Raw genomic sequence first — 17,598 nt, forward strand, 5'->3', positions numbered from 1 at the left:
CTCTAGCCATGTGACGATAGGGTCACCAGGGCTTAACTGATAAGTGATTCTTTCATAAGTTTGATCAGGACAGGTGCATGGTGAATGGTCACTAACATAACCTTCCTCCCGACTCTAGAGTCGTGCTATGGACAACGTCCCCTAGACATGTGACAAACAGTCATCGGGGTCATATACCTTGGCAATAAACATCTGATTTTAGACCAGGCAAGCGCTTATAAGTTCTTTGACTGTAACGCCCCAACTCCTGAGACCGTTACGGTGTGCCTTGTAAACAGTGCTAAACACGCTAATCGCGTCATTTGGCCAAAAACGTGTAACTAAGTATGATTAGCGGTTCAGGGATTAAAAACTTTGGTTAGAATGTAACGTTTCACTAGAACGTTTAATATATACATTGGGATCCCGAAAATAAAGTTTCAGAGTTTATTACAGAAAATATTTACAACAGGCCGTCCTAAGCGGCAAAATAGGGTTTAACCCTAGTTCCACTTTAAACCTCGGCCGTGGCGGACGACCAGCTGCATATGTACACGTCATCACCTAAGCTCTCCAACTCAAGGATGGTCTAGCTTCCTCTTTCCTTTACCTGCACCACGTAGCACCCGTGAGCCAAAGCCCAGCAAGAAAACACAATAAATCATGATATAATATCAACAACGATCATAATAACCATTCAGGACTATCAGTCCAAGCATATATGTGACAATAGCCAAAAGTCACAATAATGAGCATCGCTCCTTCTAGCCATGTGACGATAGGGTCACCAGGGCTTAACCGATAAGTGATTCTTTCTTAAGTTTGATTAGGACAGGTGCAAGGTGATTAGTCACCAACATAACCTTCCTCACGACTCTAGAGTCGAAACTATGGACAACGTCCCTTAGCCATGTGACAAACGGTCACCGGGGTCATATACCTTGGCTATAGTCATCTGGTCGTAGACCAGGCAAGCGCTTATAAGTTCTTCGACTTTAGGGTCGGTCTTGCATTAATGACATAGAGCCATTCAATACGTGATTCTCGACTTTAGAGTCGGTCCCTGACTAGTCAGTGTCTTTCACTAGTAAGACATGCCACCAATCACATATCACATATTCCATATCCATAAACGAGGTATTTAGCATGCTTACTAAACAGGTATTAGTACTATTAGGGCCATGCATTAACACAGAGACTCAAGCTCTGAACGATATCATACTCAGTATATAAGGCATGTCCCAATCACATGTTTCTCATGCATCATATGCAATAAATCCAGCAATCTAACATGCACCAATAACCACACATGTCATACTCATTAATCAACCAACATGCATCATAATAACCATGCATGTCAACATAATAATCAACCGACATGCATCAATAATAACCATGCATGTCTCATATACACAGGGTGCAGTTTTCTTACCTCAAATTCGAGCTAGTACCAATATAAGAACGATCCTTGAGAACGATCAACCTTTAAGCCCTTAGCGGTCACCTAATCATAACCATATATGGAACACCATTAATAACATGATAATCAAAGGTTCCACACCAATATCTAGCCCCCAAGAGATCAATCCAAACTAATCCAAGTAGTAGGGACACTCCTGAGGCCCATAGCTAAGTTCCCGGGGTCAAAACGAGCAAACGGGGTGAAAACAGGGCAAGGGCTGCGGCCCTAGCACCTTGGGCCGCGGCCCCCAGGGTTCTCTGAGGCTAGGGCCGCAGCCCCCTCCATCAAGGGCCGCAGCGCCCAGCAAGGCCAATTTCCTGACACCTGCTTCATCGAACTAGGGCCGCGGCGCACAAGAACAGGGCCGCGGCCCCCAACCCTGGGCCATTCCCAAACACGTTTTAAACACTCCAAATCTCCCAAAAACATACCCAAACATTCCCCAATCATAAAATCAAAGTTCCCAAGCTTCCCAATACTCCAAAACCCTCAAAACCCAAAGCTCAAACCAACCAAAAAAACTCAACAATCACAAAGTCCAATTCTAAGCTTAGAAACTTTAAAAACTTAAAACTTAAAACTTAGATTACCTTCGATTGGGTTGTTTCTCATAAAATCCTTCGGTTAAGAAGATTCTAATCTTTCCTAGGATCTCTATGCCTCGACCCTCGCTTGATTCCGACTCCCAGAACTCAAGATTTCCTCAAAAAGGCTCAAACGGTAAAACATACTGTTTTGAGAGAGAACGAGAAGTTTCTAACGTATGTTCTTATCTGTCAAGCTACTTCAAGCTTAAGTTACCTCAAATAAAACCTAGTGCTTGGGGTCCCGAAAACACCCCCGGGGACACTATAGTCAAAACTTCCAGAATTTCACCCTGATCTCAAATATTCCCAATCTATCACCAAATAAACATTTCTATTACCCCAAAATTGACCCCGTTATGACGAAACTGCTAATCCATTATATATGACCGTCCCATGTCGAATAGCTCGAATATATCTCCATAATAATTAAATCTCATTCACAAATTACAATATGCACCCAATTTACAAATATGCCCTCAACAGGCCAAATTACCAAAATGCCCTTATAATTATAAATACACCCATATGCATGCATCTATCATCATATAATAATATAATTCACATTAACATGCATATGATCATTAAATATCATAATAAATCAATTATGGCCCTCCCGGCCTCCTAATCAAGGTCCTAATCCTTATTAGGAAATTTGGGACATTACATCGACCTTAGGGTCAGTCCCGCATTAATGCCATGGAGCTATTCAATGCGTGATCATCGACCTTAGGGTCGGTCTAGCATTAATGCCATAGAGCCATTCAATGCATGATTCTCGACTTTAGGGTCGGTCTAGCATTAATGCCATAGAGCCATTCAATGCATGTTCATCGACCTTAGGGTCGGTCTCTGACTAGTCAGTGCCATACACAAGTAAGTCATGCCACCAATTATATACCACATGTCCAATACTCGTAAACAAGGTGTTCAGCATGCCTACTAAACAGATACCAGTACAATTAGGACCATGCACAACCACAGAGGCTCAAGCTCTGAACAATATCATACCCAGTATACAAAGCATGTCCCAGTCACAAGTTTCTCACGCATCATATGCAATATATCCAACAATCCAACATGCACCAATAACAGCCATGCATGTTACGTTTAATAGTCAACCAACACGCATCAAGAATAGCCATGCATGTCACACATAATAATCAACCGACATGCATAAATAATAACCATGCATGTCATACTCAATAATCAACCAACATGCTTCGATAATAGCCATGTGTGTCACATATACTCAGGGTGTAGTTTTCTTACCTCAAAGTCGAGCTAGAACGATTAAAAGAACGACCCTTGAGAACGATCAACTTTTAGTCCTTTAACTGTCACCTAATCATAACCAAATATAAGGTATCATCAATAAAAATGATCAACACAAGTTCCCAAACCAATATCTAGCCTTCGGGACATCAATTCCCACTTAACCAAGTAGTAGGATCAACCCCGAGGCCTATGGTAAGCATCCCTAAGCTAAAAACACAATTTTAGTCAAATCTGCCCTGATGGGCCGCGGCTCACCACAGCCATGCCGCGGCTCATCTCCCTGACAGAGGAATATTTGCCTCAGAAGCCACCTTAGGCCGCGGCACACAAAAGCCAGGCTGCGGCTCATTACCCAGATCAGCCAAAAATCAACAACGCACCAGCTCGACCTCCCCTGCATATTCCCTTAGAACCAAGCCTTACAACTAGTTCCAAACCTTCTCCAAACACTCAATTAAACCTCTAAACATCACCCATAACTCCCCCTCATCAAAACCCAACCAAACATACACAAAAACTCCCCTTGATTCCCACTTTCTACATCAAAAACCTTAAGCTGAAAACCAAAAGGAAAACAGAGCATAACTGGAATTCAATGGCTAGAACTCACCTTAAAAACGATTTTGAGTCCCCTTAAATGTCTGAATCAAGTTCCCTAACTCCCACCTTTGATCTCCTAGCTCAACTCCTCAAAATGGCTCTCAAAATTCAAAGAAAGGATGAAGGAAGAAGCTTGTACGGGAGAGAAAGGGAGAGATGAGGATAGGCTCTGTTTTATAATCATTCCACAACCTTCTAAAATTCCCAAGGCTGATATAAATCCTTAAGGTCAAAAGACCATAATGCCCCTAGGCCAAATAAATCCCTCTAAAGGCTTCCGAGGGTAAAACCGTCCTTTCCCGCCTATCTCGTTAATTATAATTAACGCTCTCCAATTCCCACTATTGTCAATATTCCCAAATACCAATAAATCATATCCCATTACCCTTTAATTCCCAGTAATGCTCTAATCATTAAATTCACCCCGAGACTCACCCCGAGCCCCGAACTTAAACCCGTTATGACTAGACCGAACACTTACATCTCATGATCATCTCATGTCGAATAGCTCGAACCAATCCACCTTATAATGTGGATATATTAGTTAATCACAATCACGCACCCAAAATATACAATTACGCCCACAGTGGCCAAATTACCAAAATACCCTTATAATAGTAAATACTCCCATATGCATGCATCCACCCTCATATTATAATATAATTCACGTAAACATGCAGATAATCATTAAATACTATAATAAATCAATTATGGCCCTCCCGGCCTCCTAATCAAGGTCCTAAAACTCATTAGGAAATTTGGGGCATTACATCGGCACCCACAGTCGTGTGACGAAATAGTCACCTGGGCTCAGCACCCATAGCCATGTGACTAAACAGTCACTTGGACCTTCTGGCCCTGGCTCCAATCAAATGAGTGACTGCTAGGTAAGCCACTCGGGCTCAACACCCATAGCCATGTGACTAAACAGTCACTGGGGATCTCTGGCCCTGGTTCTAAGTGACTAGCCTTTCGCTAGACAAGCGCTTTTAGTTTTCATCGAACTTGAGGTCAGTCCGGCATTAATGCTCATTTGAGTCATTCAATGCAGATATCGATTAGATCTAATCTTTATCGGCTTGTGTTAAACACGCTAAGACCGTTCTTGACTTATGAGTCAATACCATGTGACCAGTGCTCAGTACCACTGCCGAACTTGACTAATGAGTCACAGCTTCATAGTTAATACTGACACCATTACCAATTCTGACTAGTTAGACAGTGCCACGCACAAGTAAGCAATGCTACCAGGCATATATCATATGTTAAATATCCAAATGTAGGGCATTCAACATGCCCACTTAACAATTGCTAGCATAATTATGATCATGCACAAACACAGAGACTCAAGCTCTGATCAATCTCATATTCAACATTAATGGCATGCCCTAATCACATGTTTCTCGTGCATCACATGCGTCACATAATGGGCGCAGTTTTCTTACCTTTGGTCCATGCACAGGTTACCAATAAACGAGTCACAAGCACGTTCCTCATTCCATTCCCCTAGCGATAACCTAGTCACAACCATAAACGGTGATCCAATGAGTTCAAGTTCTAAAACCCAATTCTGAAACCAAGATCTAGCCTCCAAGACGTCGAATCCCACTAAACCGGGTAGTAGGAACGATCCCGAGGCCTAAGGTTTGAGTTCCCATGATCAAAACATCATTTTGGCCACAAATGGCCTCAAACACCGCGGCCCCACTATTCAAGCGCCACGGCCCCCAGGCCTTTCAGCAACCTCCACCTTCTTCATCAAGCTTGGGTCGCGGCGCCCAAGAACAGGGCCGCGGCCCAACCACGAATCAGCCATTTTTTCTCGATTTTACCATTTTAAAACCTTCGAAAAACTTATCCAAACATCTCCAAATCCAAAAATAAAAGTTCACAAACATCCTAATCATCCATAACCATTAAAACCCAAGTCTCAAATCATTCGAAAATTCATCAAAACACAAAATCTAATTAAAGCTTAAAAACTTAGAAATTAAAACTTGAATTACCTCCGATTGAGTTGTTTCCCAACTAAATTCTCCGGTTAATAAGCTTCTAACTTCCCTAGAATCGCTATGCCTCGATCCTCGCTTGAATCCGAGTCCTAGAACTCAAGTATCCTTCGAAAATGCGATCAGGAGACAAAAATAGAACTTTGAGGGAGAGAGAACTTACTGAACGTTCTTTTTATTTCTTAACAAGTTACTTCAAGCTTAAGTAGCTTCAAACAAATCTTAACACTCAGGGTCCCGAAAACGTCCCCGGGGGCAAAATATTCAAATCTTCCAGAATTGCCCCCTGATCTTACTAACTCTCAATTTGTCATCAAATATGTATTCCAATTACCCAATAACCCGGTAATGCTAAATACCCCTTGACCCACTCCGAGTCAAGCATAAATCTCGTTGTGACTTTCCCACTAACTTACCTCCTAGGATCGTCTTGTGCTGAGTAACCCTAGTATAACCAAATAATAATAAAGCACCACACACATATCACATATATGCCAAATATGTCCGAAATGGCCAAAATATGAAAATCACCAAATTAATCATGAATGGGTTCACATGCATAGTTAATACACACATGCATATTATCGTTTAATAATATAATAAATCAATTATGGTCGTCCCGGCCTCCTAATCAAGGTCCTAAACCTTATTAGGAAATTTGGGCATTACATTTAGTCTCAAATTCAAAGCCTCAATCACTAGAATTCCAAAAAATTGCTTAAGTCTTAAAAAGAAGGAGAGAGAGAATTGAGAGAGTGAGAGCAAGAGGGATTGACTGTTTTTGTTTTTCTTTTGGTTTCCAGAATGGTGTAGTGGCTAAGTCTAACCCCAGCTGCCTAAGTCCCAAAATGCCTAAAATGCCCTTAAGCCTATCCTCAATCCTTTAATGCTACCAAGGGAAATCCCATCATTTGCCACATCCCGCTAAGTTCTCGAGTGTTTCTATAAATCCTCATTTAATCTCGCCATGCCCAAATAATTGCTAAATTACTACCCGTTACCCGGTAATATCCGAACACGTACTATATTCCCAAAATACCCCTAGGCTCCTCCCGAGCCGGGTATTCAACCCCGTCGTGACTATTTAGCTATTCGCTCCCTAGGATCGTCTCGGATTGTACATCACAAACATATCACCACACCCTTATGGTACCAATCACAATGCACACATATATCACAATTATGCCATCAACGGGCTAAAATTAAAAATCTGCCCCTAATAACAAAATATGACCCACATGCATATTTAATTCACCTAAAAATGCATTTCTAATCACATAATCATTTAATTCACATATTAATATAATTAAATCAATTATTGCCCTCCTGACACGCTAATTAAGACCCTAAGCCCTATTAGCAAATTTGAGACGCTACAAAAAGATAAATCTAAGTACATCTATACACTTAGCTAAAAATCAGTAACAACATCCTAACTGAATTAACAAAGTGCTTAAGTGTATTCTTTAACAATAGTTATTTAGAATATCTTTAAAGAATTTATAGTGTCGAAAATAGAGTTCAAACAAGTTGTTTCACACGCATATATAGAAAAAGGTACACCTGTAGCAATCCTTTTAAAACTTATTTTCGATACTATAAATTATTCGAAACTTATCAAAATTTTACAAAATATTGTAAATAATTAAAATGTACACCGTCATAAATAAAAGTTAAAATTTTAAAAGTATCTCCATTAAATTGCTATAAAATTAGTGTATAGTCTTAAATATAAAAAAAATAATCATCGTGTGTAGTTACATTACAATCGTAGACATCCACAAAAATTATATCGTAGAAAATATTTAAGATCAGCCTTAAATATACCATGTTTTTCTTCAATTATTGACTAGTAATTGTCAGCTGGCACAATTCTGGAGGACATGCGATCGATGATTCGGTATAGCTATAGCTTTCCTTCCATAATCAATGAAGTAGGTAAGTTTATTTTACCAAAAAACATCAGATTTCGGGTGGAGAGGAAGACCATAAAACTTTCGCATGTTTTCATTTCATTATTGAAAGTTGAAACTGAGTGATGACTACGTAAATAAAACAAAATCATTAACATATGTAGTATGTAGTACTAGTAGCAGTAACACTGATAAATATGAAATAATTAATAATGTTTTTGCTTTTAGGTAGGAGTTGGCAGTTAGTGATCACTACTGATCACATGCATATGTACATTATTTATCTTTAATAGCTTTCTATGATTTATTTATTGATTTACAATGAATGTATCTACTTCATCATAATACATATAAGTTCGGATTAATATTTTTCTACCAATTTACAAAATTGATTTTTTTTTTATTAATTGTTTTAAGGGAATATACTCATTTAGTATCCTGTGTTTTTACAAAGTATTATTTTGGTACCCTCTGTTTTCAATAATGCTCATATGGTACTCTGTATTTTAAAATCGTACATATTTGATACCTTAAACTCAGATTTGATAGATAAAATTTTGTCAATATGATTAAACTGTCATCAGTTATATGTAATTATGTAATTAAATTTAAATTTGTAACTTACATAATTGACAGCAGTTTTATTAAATTGACAAAATTTTATCTATCAAATATGAGTTTAGGGTACTAAATATGTATGATTTTAAAATACAGAGTACCATATGAACATTATTGAAAGCAGAGAGTACCAAAATGATACTTTGCAAAAACATAAGGTATCAAATGAGTATATTCCCTTGTTTTGAACTGTTAATTAAAAAAAGAACCAAAAATAATATAAATTCGTCTTTTTCTTTTTTTTTTATATATCGACTAGTTGAAGTTCATGCTTACATATTTGAATTGAGGCTACGGGTTATTTTTTAGTGGGCTACTGCCTTGTTATATCAACATAGTCATACAAACTTGGGCCTATTTGACATTAATTAAGTAATTAATTGTTTTACGTGAATGTTGTAAAGTTTTAACCCAACACATAGCGGGGACCATATTGGTATAAAACAAAGTGAGGAGGAGTTGGGCAGTTGTGTTGTGTTGTGTTTTTGTCAATCAAGAAAACATTGCAGAGCTAGCTACTAGCAAGTTTGGTCACATGAATGTGATTAATAATGGTTCCTCAAATAGTCAAATTTAAGGGTTGTCATGACAGTACTGCTTGGTGTGATGCAAATCATAATGCCATTTTCAACCAGGCACCAGCTAGCTCTCTCTCTCTCTCTCTATATATAAATATATATGTTAAGTTCATCGAATGATTACATAAATTTAGTTATTACATCTTTATTAATGATTAAGCAAATTAATAAAAACTGATTGAAAATATAATAGTAAAATCACTGCACGGATTTAATCATTAAAAAATTATTATTTATTTAAAAAAATAATAATTAAACACTCATATAGTGGCGATATTTGCATATTACCTTTGGCCTGAAGTGCTTTGTTTTATTTTATGAATTCTTAAAATATATTTAAAAATAATAAAATAATTAAAAATTAAATAAATTATTAAAATGATGAGTAATTTTGGAATATTAAAATTTTAAATGTACGGAGAGTATTAAAATATGTAATTTTTTCAAACAAATGGTATAAAAACAGAAGATACCAAATTTATATTTTGATAAATTAAACATATGACACTAAATGAGCAATTACCCTTCTAAATAACTACAATTAATCGGTTATAAAAATATAATTACTTCGAAAATTATTCATGTATAGATAGGTGGACCGAAAAATATCCCCTACTCTATATGGTTATGTTGCGAGTATAATTATTACAAAGATTTCAGCCATGAGCTGTCTTAAAGGAGTTTTCTTCACTTAATAACATTTCTTCTACACGTAGTTATTACATATTTCATTATCAAGAAACCACGAGAAATAAAGGCAACTATAAAAATGAGTGAAACAATATTTAATATAATACCAATAAAAACTAAGTGCCAAAAGTCGAGACTTGCGGTTGAGGAGGAGAGAAATTTAATTTTATAAATATACATAAAAATAAAAAATAGTTATGGTTGATAAATGATACTCGATAATTTCAAGGCAACTTCGAGAGAGAGCTTAAAAGCAACACGTACAAACTTGCAGGGTAGTGTTGTGTGAAGTGAAGTGAAGTGAACAATAGAGAGTGAGTCATCAAGTCACTTGTCGGATATATATGTACCAACTACACTACCCTACAACCCAATTTCATACTAATTTTGCCTCTTTTCCATCTATACTACCACTAGTGCTAGTACTAGTACTAGTACAACTCTACTCTTCCACATGTATAATAACATTCTACAATACTATCATTTTCAGCTATTGTATTATCTATATTAACAAAATTTGATTGATTTTTTGTCGGTATAGTTAGATTTAATATAAATTAATGATCTGTGTGACACACTATCAATTAAGTGGGGCAAATAACTGATGTCTTGTAGCTGCGAAATATTAATGGGATGTTGTTCTACTTGCAATTAAATGAACATCTATATATATATATATATATATGGAACGACTATCACACATCTTTTTTTTTTTGCAACACCAGTGTATTCTTTTTTTATTTCGGCACCTGGATAGATATAATCTCAAATTTTTTTATATGACGGTGTGGATTGTAGGTATTTAGAATATCCTGCAAATTTTCAAGAAATTTTGAATAGTTTACGAAGTCGAAAACAGAGTTCAAACTGTTAAATTTTACACGCGTACACAAAAAAAATAGGCAAGCGTGTAACAGAAGGTTTAGACCCTGTTTCTGTACCATAATTTATTTAGAATTTCTTAAAAATTTGCAGGATGTTCTAAATACCTATAATGTACACCGTCATATAAAAAAATTTGAGAATATATCTATCTAGATAAAAGAATGCATCGGTGTTACAAAAAAAGATGCGTTGTAATCGCTTCCTATATATATTATTATATTATGATGTGACAAAATAAATTAAATATTGAAAAATCTTCAACATTATAAATATATTAATGAATATGAAATCAAGATTGATAAGTGACTAGGAGATTAAGTGCCAGCCAACCAACCATTCATTCTCAAAACATGTGTAATACTAATAAATATATATAGGACTAATTATGGCCGGTTACCATATATAATTATTAGGATATTTAGTCTTAATCGTTGGTCTTAAACGGAAAGAAAACATATTATCAATAATTTTCATCATCAAACTTGTAATAATTAGGTGTACGTATTTCAGATTATTTATAACAAAGCAACCATAAAATAACATAATATATATACATAAATAACCAAAAAACGCAACCCTTTTGCATTGGAAATTTGGATTATTGGACATTTAAGTTAATCCATCAATTTTTCCTTAACATATTTACAATTCTAGGGACTTTTATTGATTACCCTTCTTCTGCCTGTACTACATAACTACTACCCTGAAACGCAGCGTTTTGAGCTACCTAATAATACGGCGCCGTCGAAGTTTTCCATACCAGGCTACTACTTCTACAATCATCCCAAAACCGAACCACATTGCCGTTAAGCTCCGTCAATTCCTGGTAACGGTACCAACTCTTCTCACCCAGTCTCATCTCCAGCATTATCTCCCACCAATCCCCATCGCCGCCGCCACAATATTCCTCAACCACCACCGCCTCGGCTGCGCCGTCATTTTCCTCAAACTCTTCCGTCAGCTCGCCGTCATGCTCGTAATACAGACTGAATTTCCTTCCCTTAGTCAAAACGTCAGCTCCATTATCTTCCACGTGTCCCGAAGCCGATACAGAAGCCGCCGAAACCGAAACCGAAACCGATGGTGGCGGCGCAGGGGTGATTGAGCACCGATCATCACAAGAAGGTGATGAATCGACAGAACATACTCCTCCTGGTCCATCTCCGGCGGTGGCTCTGATTTTCCAGACGCTAACGGCGGCCGTCACAACGGCGACCCACGTCCATAGATTATTAACGAAAATAAAGAAACCAAAGCTCACGTAAGGAAAAACAAGGGCTTCGAGAGGGGAATCCAAGACATTCATTTTTCTCTTTCTCTCTCTTTCTCTGATGAATTTTTTTTGAGAGAGAAACAGAAAAAACTTTCGTTTATTTTTTTCTTTTGGTTTGATAATTTTTATTTGATGGAGCAGTTGGGTATTTATTAAGGTGAAGAAAAAGAAAGCGAGAGAAAAGGTGAACCGTTGGATCAAACAAGTGGGAAATAGGATCCGAATAGGAATAGAGATGCCGAGAATCGAGAGCAGAGATGCCAAAATGCTGATGGCCAAAGGTAGGAGATCCGAATATGTGTGTATATATATCCTTTTCTTTTTCTTATTGTTAAACAAAGCAAATATATTTACGATTAGTTAAGGACACGTGTCAGGTCAGAAATTTGTCGTTTTAGTTTTGCTGCTTCACTCCTCCTCGTGCTACGACCACAAGATACGATGCAGATCAAAGTATATGGCTAATTCCAAAATTGTGAAAAATTTGTCACATACTGCACTGTAAATGTTACTTAGGTGATTTATATTATTTTAGTATTATTTATTTGTATTAAATATTATATTTTTATCTTATACTATTAATAATAAAATATAAAAAAAAAAATTATTTTTATATATTTAAATAAATATCAAATTATAATTAAAAAAATCTTAAATTTTATAACAGTTTTTTATAATTATGCATTAGAATATAATACTAAAAATTATGTTAAATATGTAATATATCAATTTTTTTATACAAAATATAATTATTTACATTTTTTATTGGAATTATTGGAGATGATCTAATAATAATAAGTGAAGTTGCGTCTCTTATGTCTTTTTCATTACTTCTCACAAATGCTCTCCTTTAGAGACCCTTGGCTGCGACTGTTTTGTATTTTGTAAAATAAATTTAGGCAACTCTTTTTAATATATATATATATGTATATATATATAATATGAATTGATTTGTGAAAAAGTATATGCTAAGATAAGATACTGACTATTCATTAGGATCGTACACCAAATTTTATTATACACCTACGGTACCCACACAATTTCACCTCATTTTCTTTTAAATGAAATAACCTAACATTCTAGATTCTACTAAATTAGCTAAAACACCTCAACTTCATCCTCCCTCACGAAGTATTTTAACAAAATTTGTAATATTTCTGTAGACATTTTCAGTTAATTTAAACTTTATACAAAGTTATTAAATATATGGAGTACTTTTTATGAACACACTTGATTTCTTTTAGATTTATGCCAAGAACCAAGTTTTTCAAAAATCAAATCTGAGAAAATCACATCAAGTGGAAACTTAATCCTTGTTAAAAAAAATGTATACTTTTATACTTAGATCTAATAAAGATATATGTACAAACAAATGTTTATATATATTACAAATATAAATATGATTTAAATTAATAACATGTTTGGCAGGGTGAACATTTGACCTGAAAAATCCGCAAAACCCGCAAATACGTCTGACTTGCAACCAAAAAACCCGATTTTTTGCAAAACTCATCGAATTCGGGTGAAATCCGGTCCGAATCCGACATGGTTCGAGTCGGGTTCGGGTTTTGAAACTAAGGACACACGGGTTTGGGCGAACATAATTTAAAAAAAAAAAGACTTTAGAGATTAATGCATTTTTTAAAATTTTTTACCAAGACCCAATTTGTAAAAAAATAACATTACCAAACTAACAACAAAGTTTAAAAATTTTGAAAAAAAACAAAAGTAAAAAAATAAAATTAAAAAATGGTATTTTTGAATTTTTTTTACCAAGGCCTATTTTCGGCCCAATCCCACTTGAAACCCGACCCGACCAGACCAAACCCGACACTATAAATTACCCCAAAAACTAAAAACTTCGAAGTGGGTTCGGTACCCCATTTTCCCATATGAAACCCACAAAAACCGAATCTGATGCACCCGAAACCCGACCCATATGCACTAGAGGTGGCAATTCGTGTAAACGTGTCAGATTCGTGTCGACACGATTATGACACGACACGATTAAGGTCAACACGAACACGACACGATTATTAAACGTGTCAAAAATATGAACACGAACACGACACGATTATTAAACGGGTCAACACGACACGAACACGATAACACGATTATGACACGATTAATCATAATTATACAAAAAAAATCAGAAAACCTATGTAAAGTATTCGTGTTATCGTGTCTGACACGATTATGACACGACACGATCAAGGTAAACACGAACACGACACGATTATTAAACGTGTCAAAAACTCAAACACGAACACGACACGATTATTAAACGTGTCGTGTTCGTGTTTACCTTAATCGTGTCGTGTCGTGTCATCGTGTCGTGACCCAAATTGCCACCCCTAATATGCACCCATATCGTTTGGTATAACTGAATGAAGATGGTAATGGAATAGAAAAATGAATGGAATTTCATTGTTTGCTTTGCCTTTAAATCCTATGGAATTCCCAATGGAACGATGTTTTCATTATTTGGGAACATTAAAATAAAATTAAAATGGCTCTTTTACCCTTTCTTTTTATCATTTCCCACATTAAAAACTAAATTATACCAATAAATGGTAGCAAAACGACAGTCCATCAAATGATTGTAAGTGAACAAAACACCATTATCGACACTAAGATACAACCTAAATATAAAACAAAACACCCAAAAAAACAAGAAAAGAGAGATCTACAATACAAATACAAGCAAATTGAATCAACAAAACAACCTAAGAAGCTGACTGAAATGAAAAATGCAAACACGTTGTCCATCGCCATCATTGGCAAGGTTGATTCTCCAGTCACAACGTGTGTCTAAACCATTCCTATAAGCCTATTCAAAACAACCAATATAGCCAAACACAACGTAAAACCCATAGATATGAGGCACTCCCACCATGCCACCCAACTCGTACAATACCAAGGTGATGGGGCGTGATGGTGAAGCTCTGGTCGGCGGTTAGGAGAGGATGTAAAAACTAGTAGGTTGAGGACTAGGTAAAAAGAAAAAAAGTTTGTAGGGAGAAAAGAACATAAATAGGGACACTAATTAGATTAATAAAAATGTTAGAATTGGAATCTGCTTAGAAAAATGTAAGAAAAAGATCATATTCGAAAATATAAAATTTATTTGAAAATTTTAGTCTAATATTTCAATTATGGTAATTTAAAAGAAAAGTTAGTGATTGTCCCATAAAATTTGGTATATTAATTTTTTTTTTAAAGATCTAGTTTACTTCAATTGTTTTTTTTTTTATATAGTTTATTTCAAATTATTTGCATAATAACATGTATATTCTCTCTCTCTTTTGAAACAAAAAAATCTCACAAAAAGAAGAGAGAATGGATAGAGAAACAAAGCCCAAAATATGGCCCAACCCACAATCCAGGAAGCTACTAATTCATCGACGTGCACCAAAATGAGTATAATAGTAATATTCTAAGTAGAATAATTGAAAAGAGAGAAAAAAAAAACTTAAAAAACTATAGCATAGCAAAAAACAATTCTGTTTAAGAAAAGAATAAAGAAGAGTAGGCTTTTATGGAGTAGTATTATAGGTCAATAAAAATATAGGATTTTTCTTCCATAATAATAATAATTTAGGATTAGGTCGTATCAATCTGCCTGCCCCCGACCCGACTGTCTTTAATTGGCTGCTTGGAATAAGGACTTTTAGTTTTAATTGGCTACTAATAAAAAATGCATTTTTAAAAAAATAAAATATAGACACTTCTATTTTCATAGATTTTTTCTTCCTCAGTCGCACCATTAAATAAATGGATATTTGCAATACTTTAGTTATTATGTTTGTAGAACTTATTCTTTTTATCAACCAAAAAATACATTTTGGTCTATATTTGGTATAGCTTAATATAACTGTCTTTTTTCACTTTTAAGTATATCTAACACATAGGCAAAAATACTAAATTAAAAGAATATTTGAAGCAAAAATACATAATTTAAGAGATATTTATGATAAAAATACTTAATTTAAAAAATATTGGCAATGAAACTACTTAAATTATACATAAATTTAACTCTATATGGTGGACTTAACTATAAAATAAATGGTTGTACCAAATTCACCAAAACATAAACATAATGTATTTTTACCGCTAAAAAAATAATTTAAGTATTTAAGATTTAAGTACTACAAAACATAATAATTTGAGTATATTTGCTGGAAATATCCTTTAAATAAATTTTCATCTACTACAAAATTATGAAAGAAAGTTAAAATTTTAATTATTATATTGTAGACACTAAAAAAGAAAATGACCTTTTGACACTCTTACCAATTATTATTATTATTATTATTATAGATATTGTTAACTAAAATAATTATTGCTTAATATTTAATAATGAAACTTAATTATGTCAATTTTTGTAAAAATTAATTAATAAAAATATATTAGTGGAGCAATAAATTGCTATATAAATTCAGTTGAAAATGATGAAAATAGATTCATATACTTAGTATAATTTTTCACAACCCAACTTTTAGTTTTTTCTAAAAGCTGATTTTTGAAAAAAATTATACTATAAATATATATTTTTTATCTAAATATATCTATTTATTTGTTATATATTAATCTAAATTAAAATATTTAAAATAAATTAATAAGATAATAACATAAACAATATTTGAATCTTAAATATTTTTATTTTGTTATAGTAATATTTTTATATCTATTAGATATTTTTAAACATTTTGGTAATTTTATATTAACAAACTACATTAATATAAAGGTTTTTTTTTTAAAAAAAAACTATTTAATATCGAAATTATTATACACTATAATATTATTTTTGCATATCTTAGTACTTTTAAATCATAATTTATCAAACACATTAATTTCATGATTTAGCAAAAAAAAAATAGAGAAATAATTAAAAACATAAAAAGTGAAAGTTTTGCATAACTTAAATTTTACATATTTGTGATTATATTATGACTAATGAGTGACTAATGACAATATATATACAATTATACGTGTGTATTATATAATATAACATTTTAGTTAACGATCACTTTATTAATGTTTTCTCAAAAATATATTTTAATGTTAATATGTTTAAAGAAATACAATGTTAATATTGAAATTTATTTAGTATGTGTGAATTTATTTTAATAAAATAAAAAATATATAATATTTATTTTGGTCATTTAATATTTCATAGTAGTTTAAGCATATAATTTACCAAACAATTTTGCTACATCTTTTTTAATTTATATCATTTTAATATTTATAATTTATCAAATACTCAGTAACTTTTTTCTATAGCACAATTACAGTTATTTTTTTCCACAACACAACTACAACTGTTTTTTCCTATAGCAGAACTGTGCCAAGTTGGGCCATAGACTTGGACCCTCACCGTAGCAAGGTCACTGCGAGCATCTCCAATTCAAATTACCCCAACCATTGCCTAAAATGTCTAAATCAACTAAAAAATATAATATTTATTTTCTCTCCCATCCACATCACTTTTGGCAACTTATTTCTTAAAAATACTCCAATGCAAGCTACCCTAAAAATTGCCAACCATGGTCTCCACATATTATTATTTAATATATCATTTTATAATTATAAATATTATCAAACTAAATTTTTTAAATTCATATATTAATATAAATAATAGTACATGATATTTAAATTAGACTAAATTTTAAAAAAACTTATAAAATGACATAATCATAACTAATCAATCTAACATAATTAAAAAAAAA

General features: G+C 33.9%; 1 protein-coding gene across 1 annotated transcript; it reads right to left on the bottom strand.

The window, feature by feature from the left end:
* Nucleotides 1–11,128: 11,128 nt before the first annotated feature.
* LOC133797342 (uncharacterized) lies at nucleotides 11,129–12,149 on the bottom strand. Its single transcript, XM_062235219.1, has one exon. It carries the CDS (start codon nucleotides 11,900–11,902, stop codon nucleotides 11,324–11,326), a length of 579 nt encoding a protein of 192 aa, XP_062091203.1. The 5' UTR covers nucleotides 11,903–12,149; the 3' UTR covers nucleotides 11,129–11,323.
* Nucleotides 12,150–17,598: the final 5,449 nt, after the last annotated feature.

This window comes from Humulus lupulus, chromosome 8 (assembly GCF_963169125.1).
Source record: "Humulus lupulus chromosome 8, drHumLupu1.1, whole genome shotgun sequence".
Taxonomy (NCBI): Eukaryota; Viridiplantae; Streptophyta; class Magnoliopsida; order Rosales; family Cannabaceae; genus Humulus; species Humulus lupulus.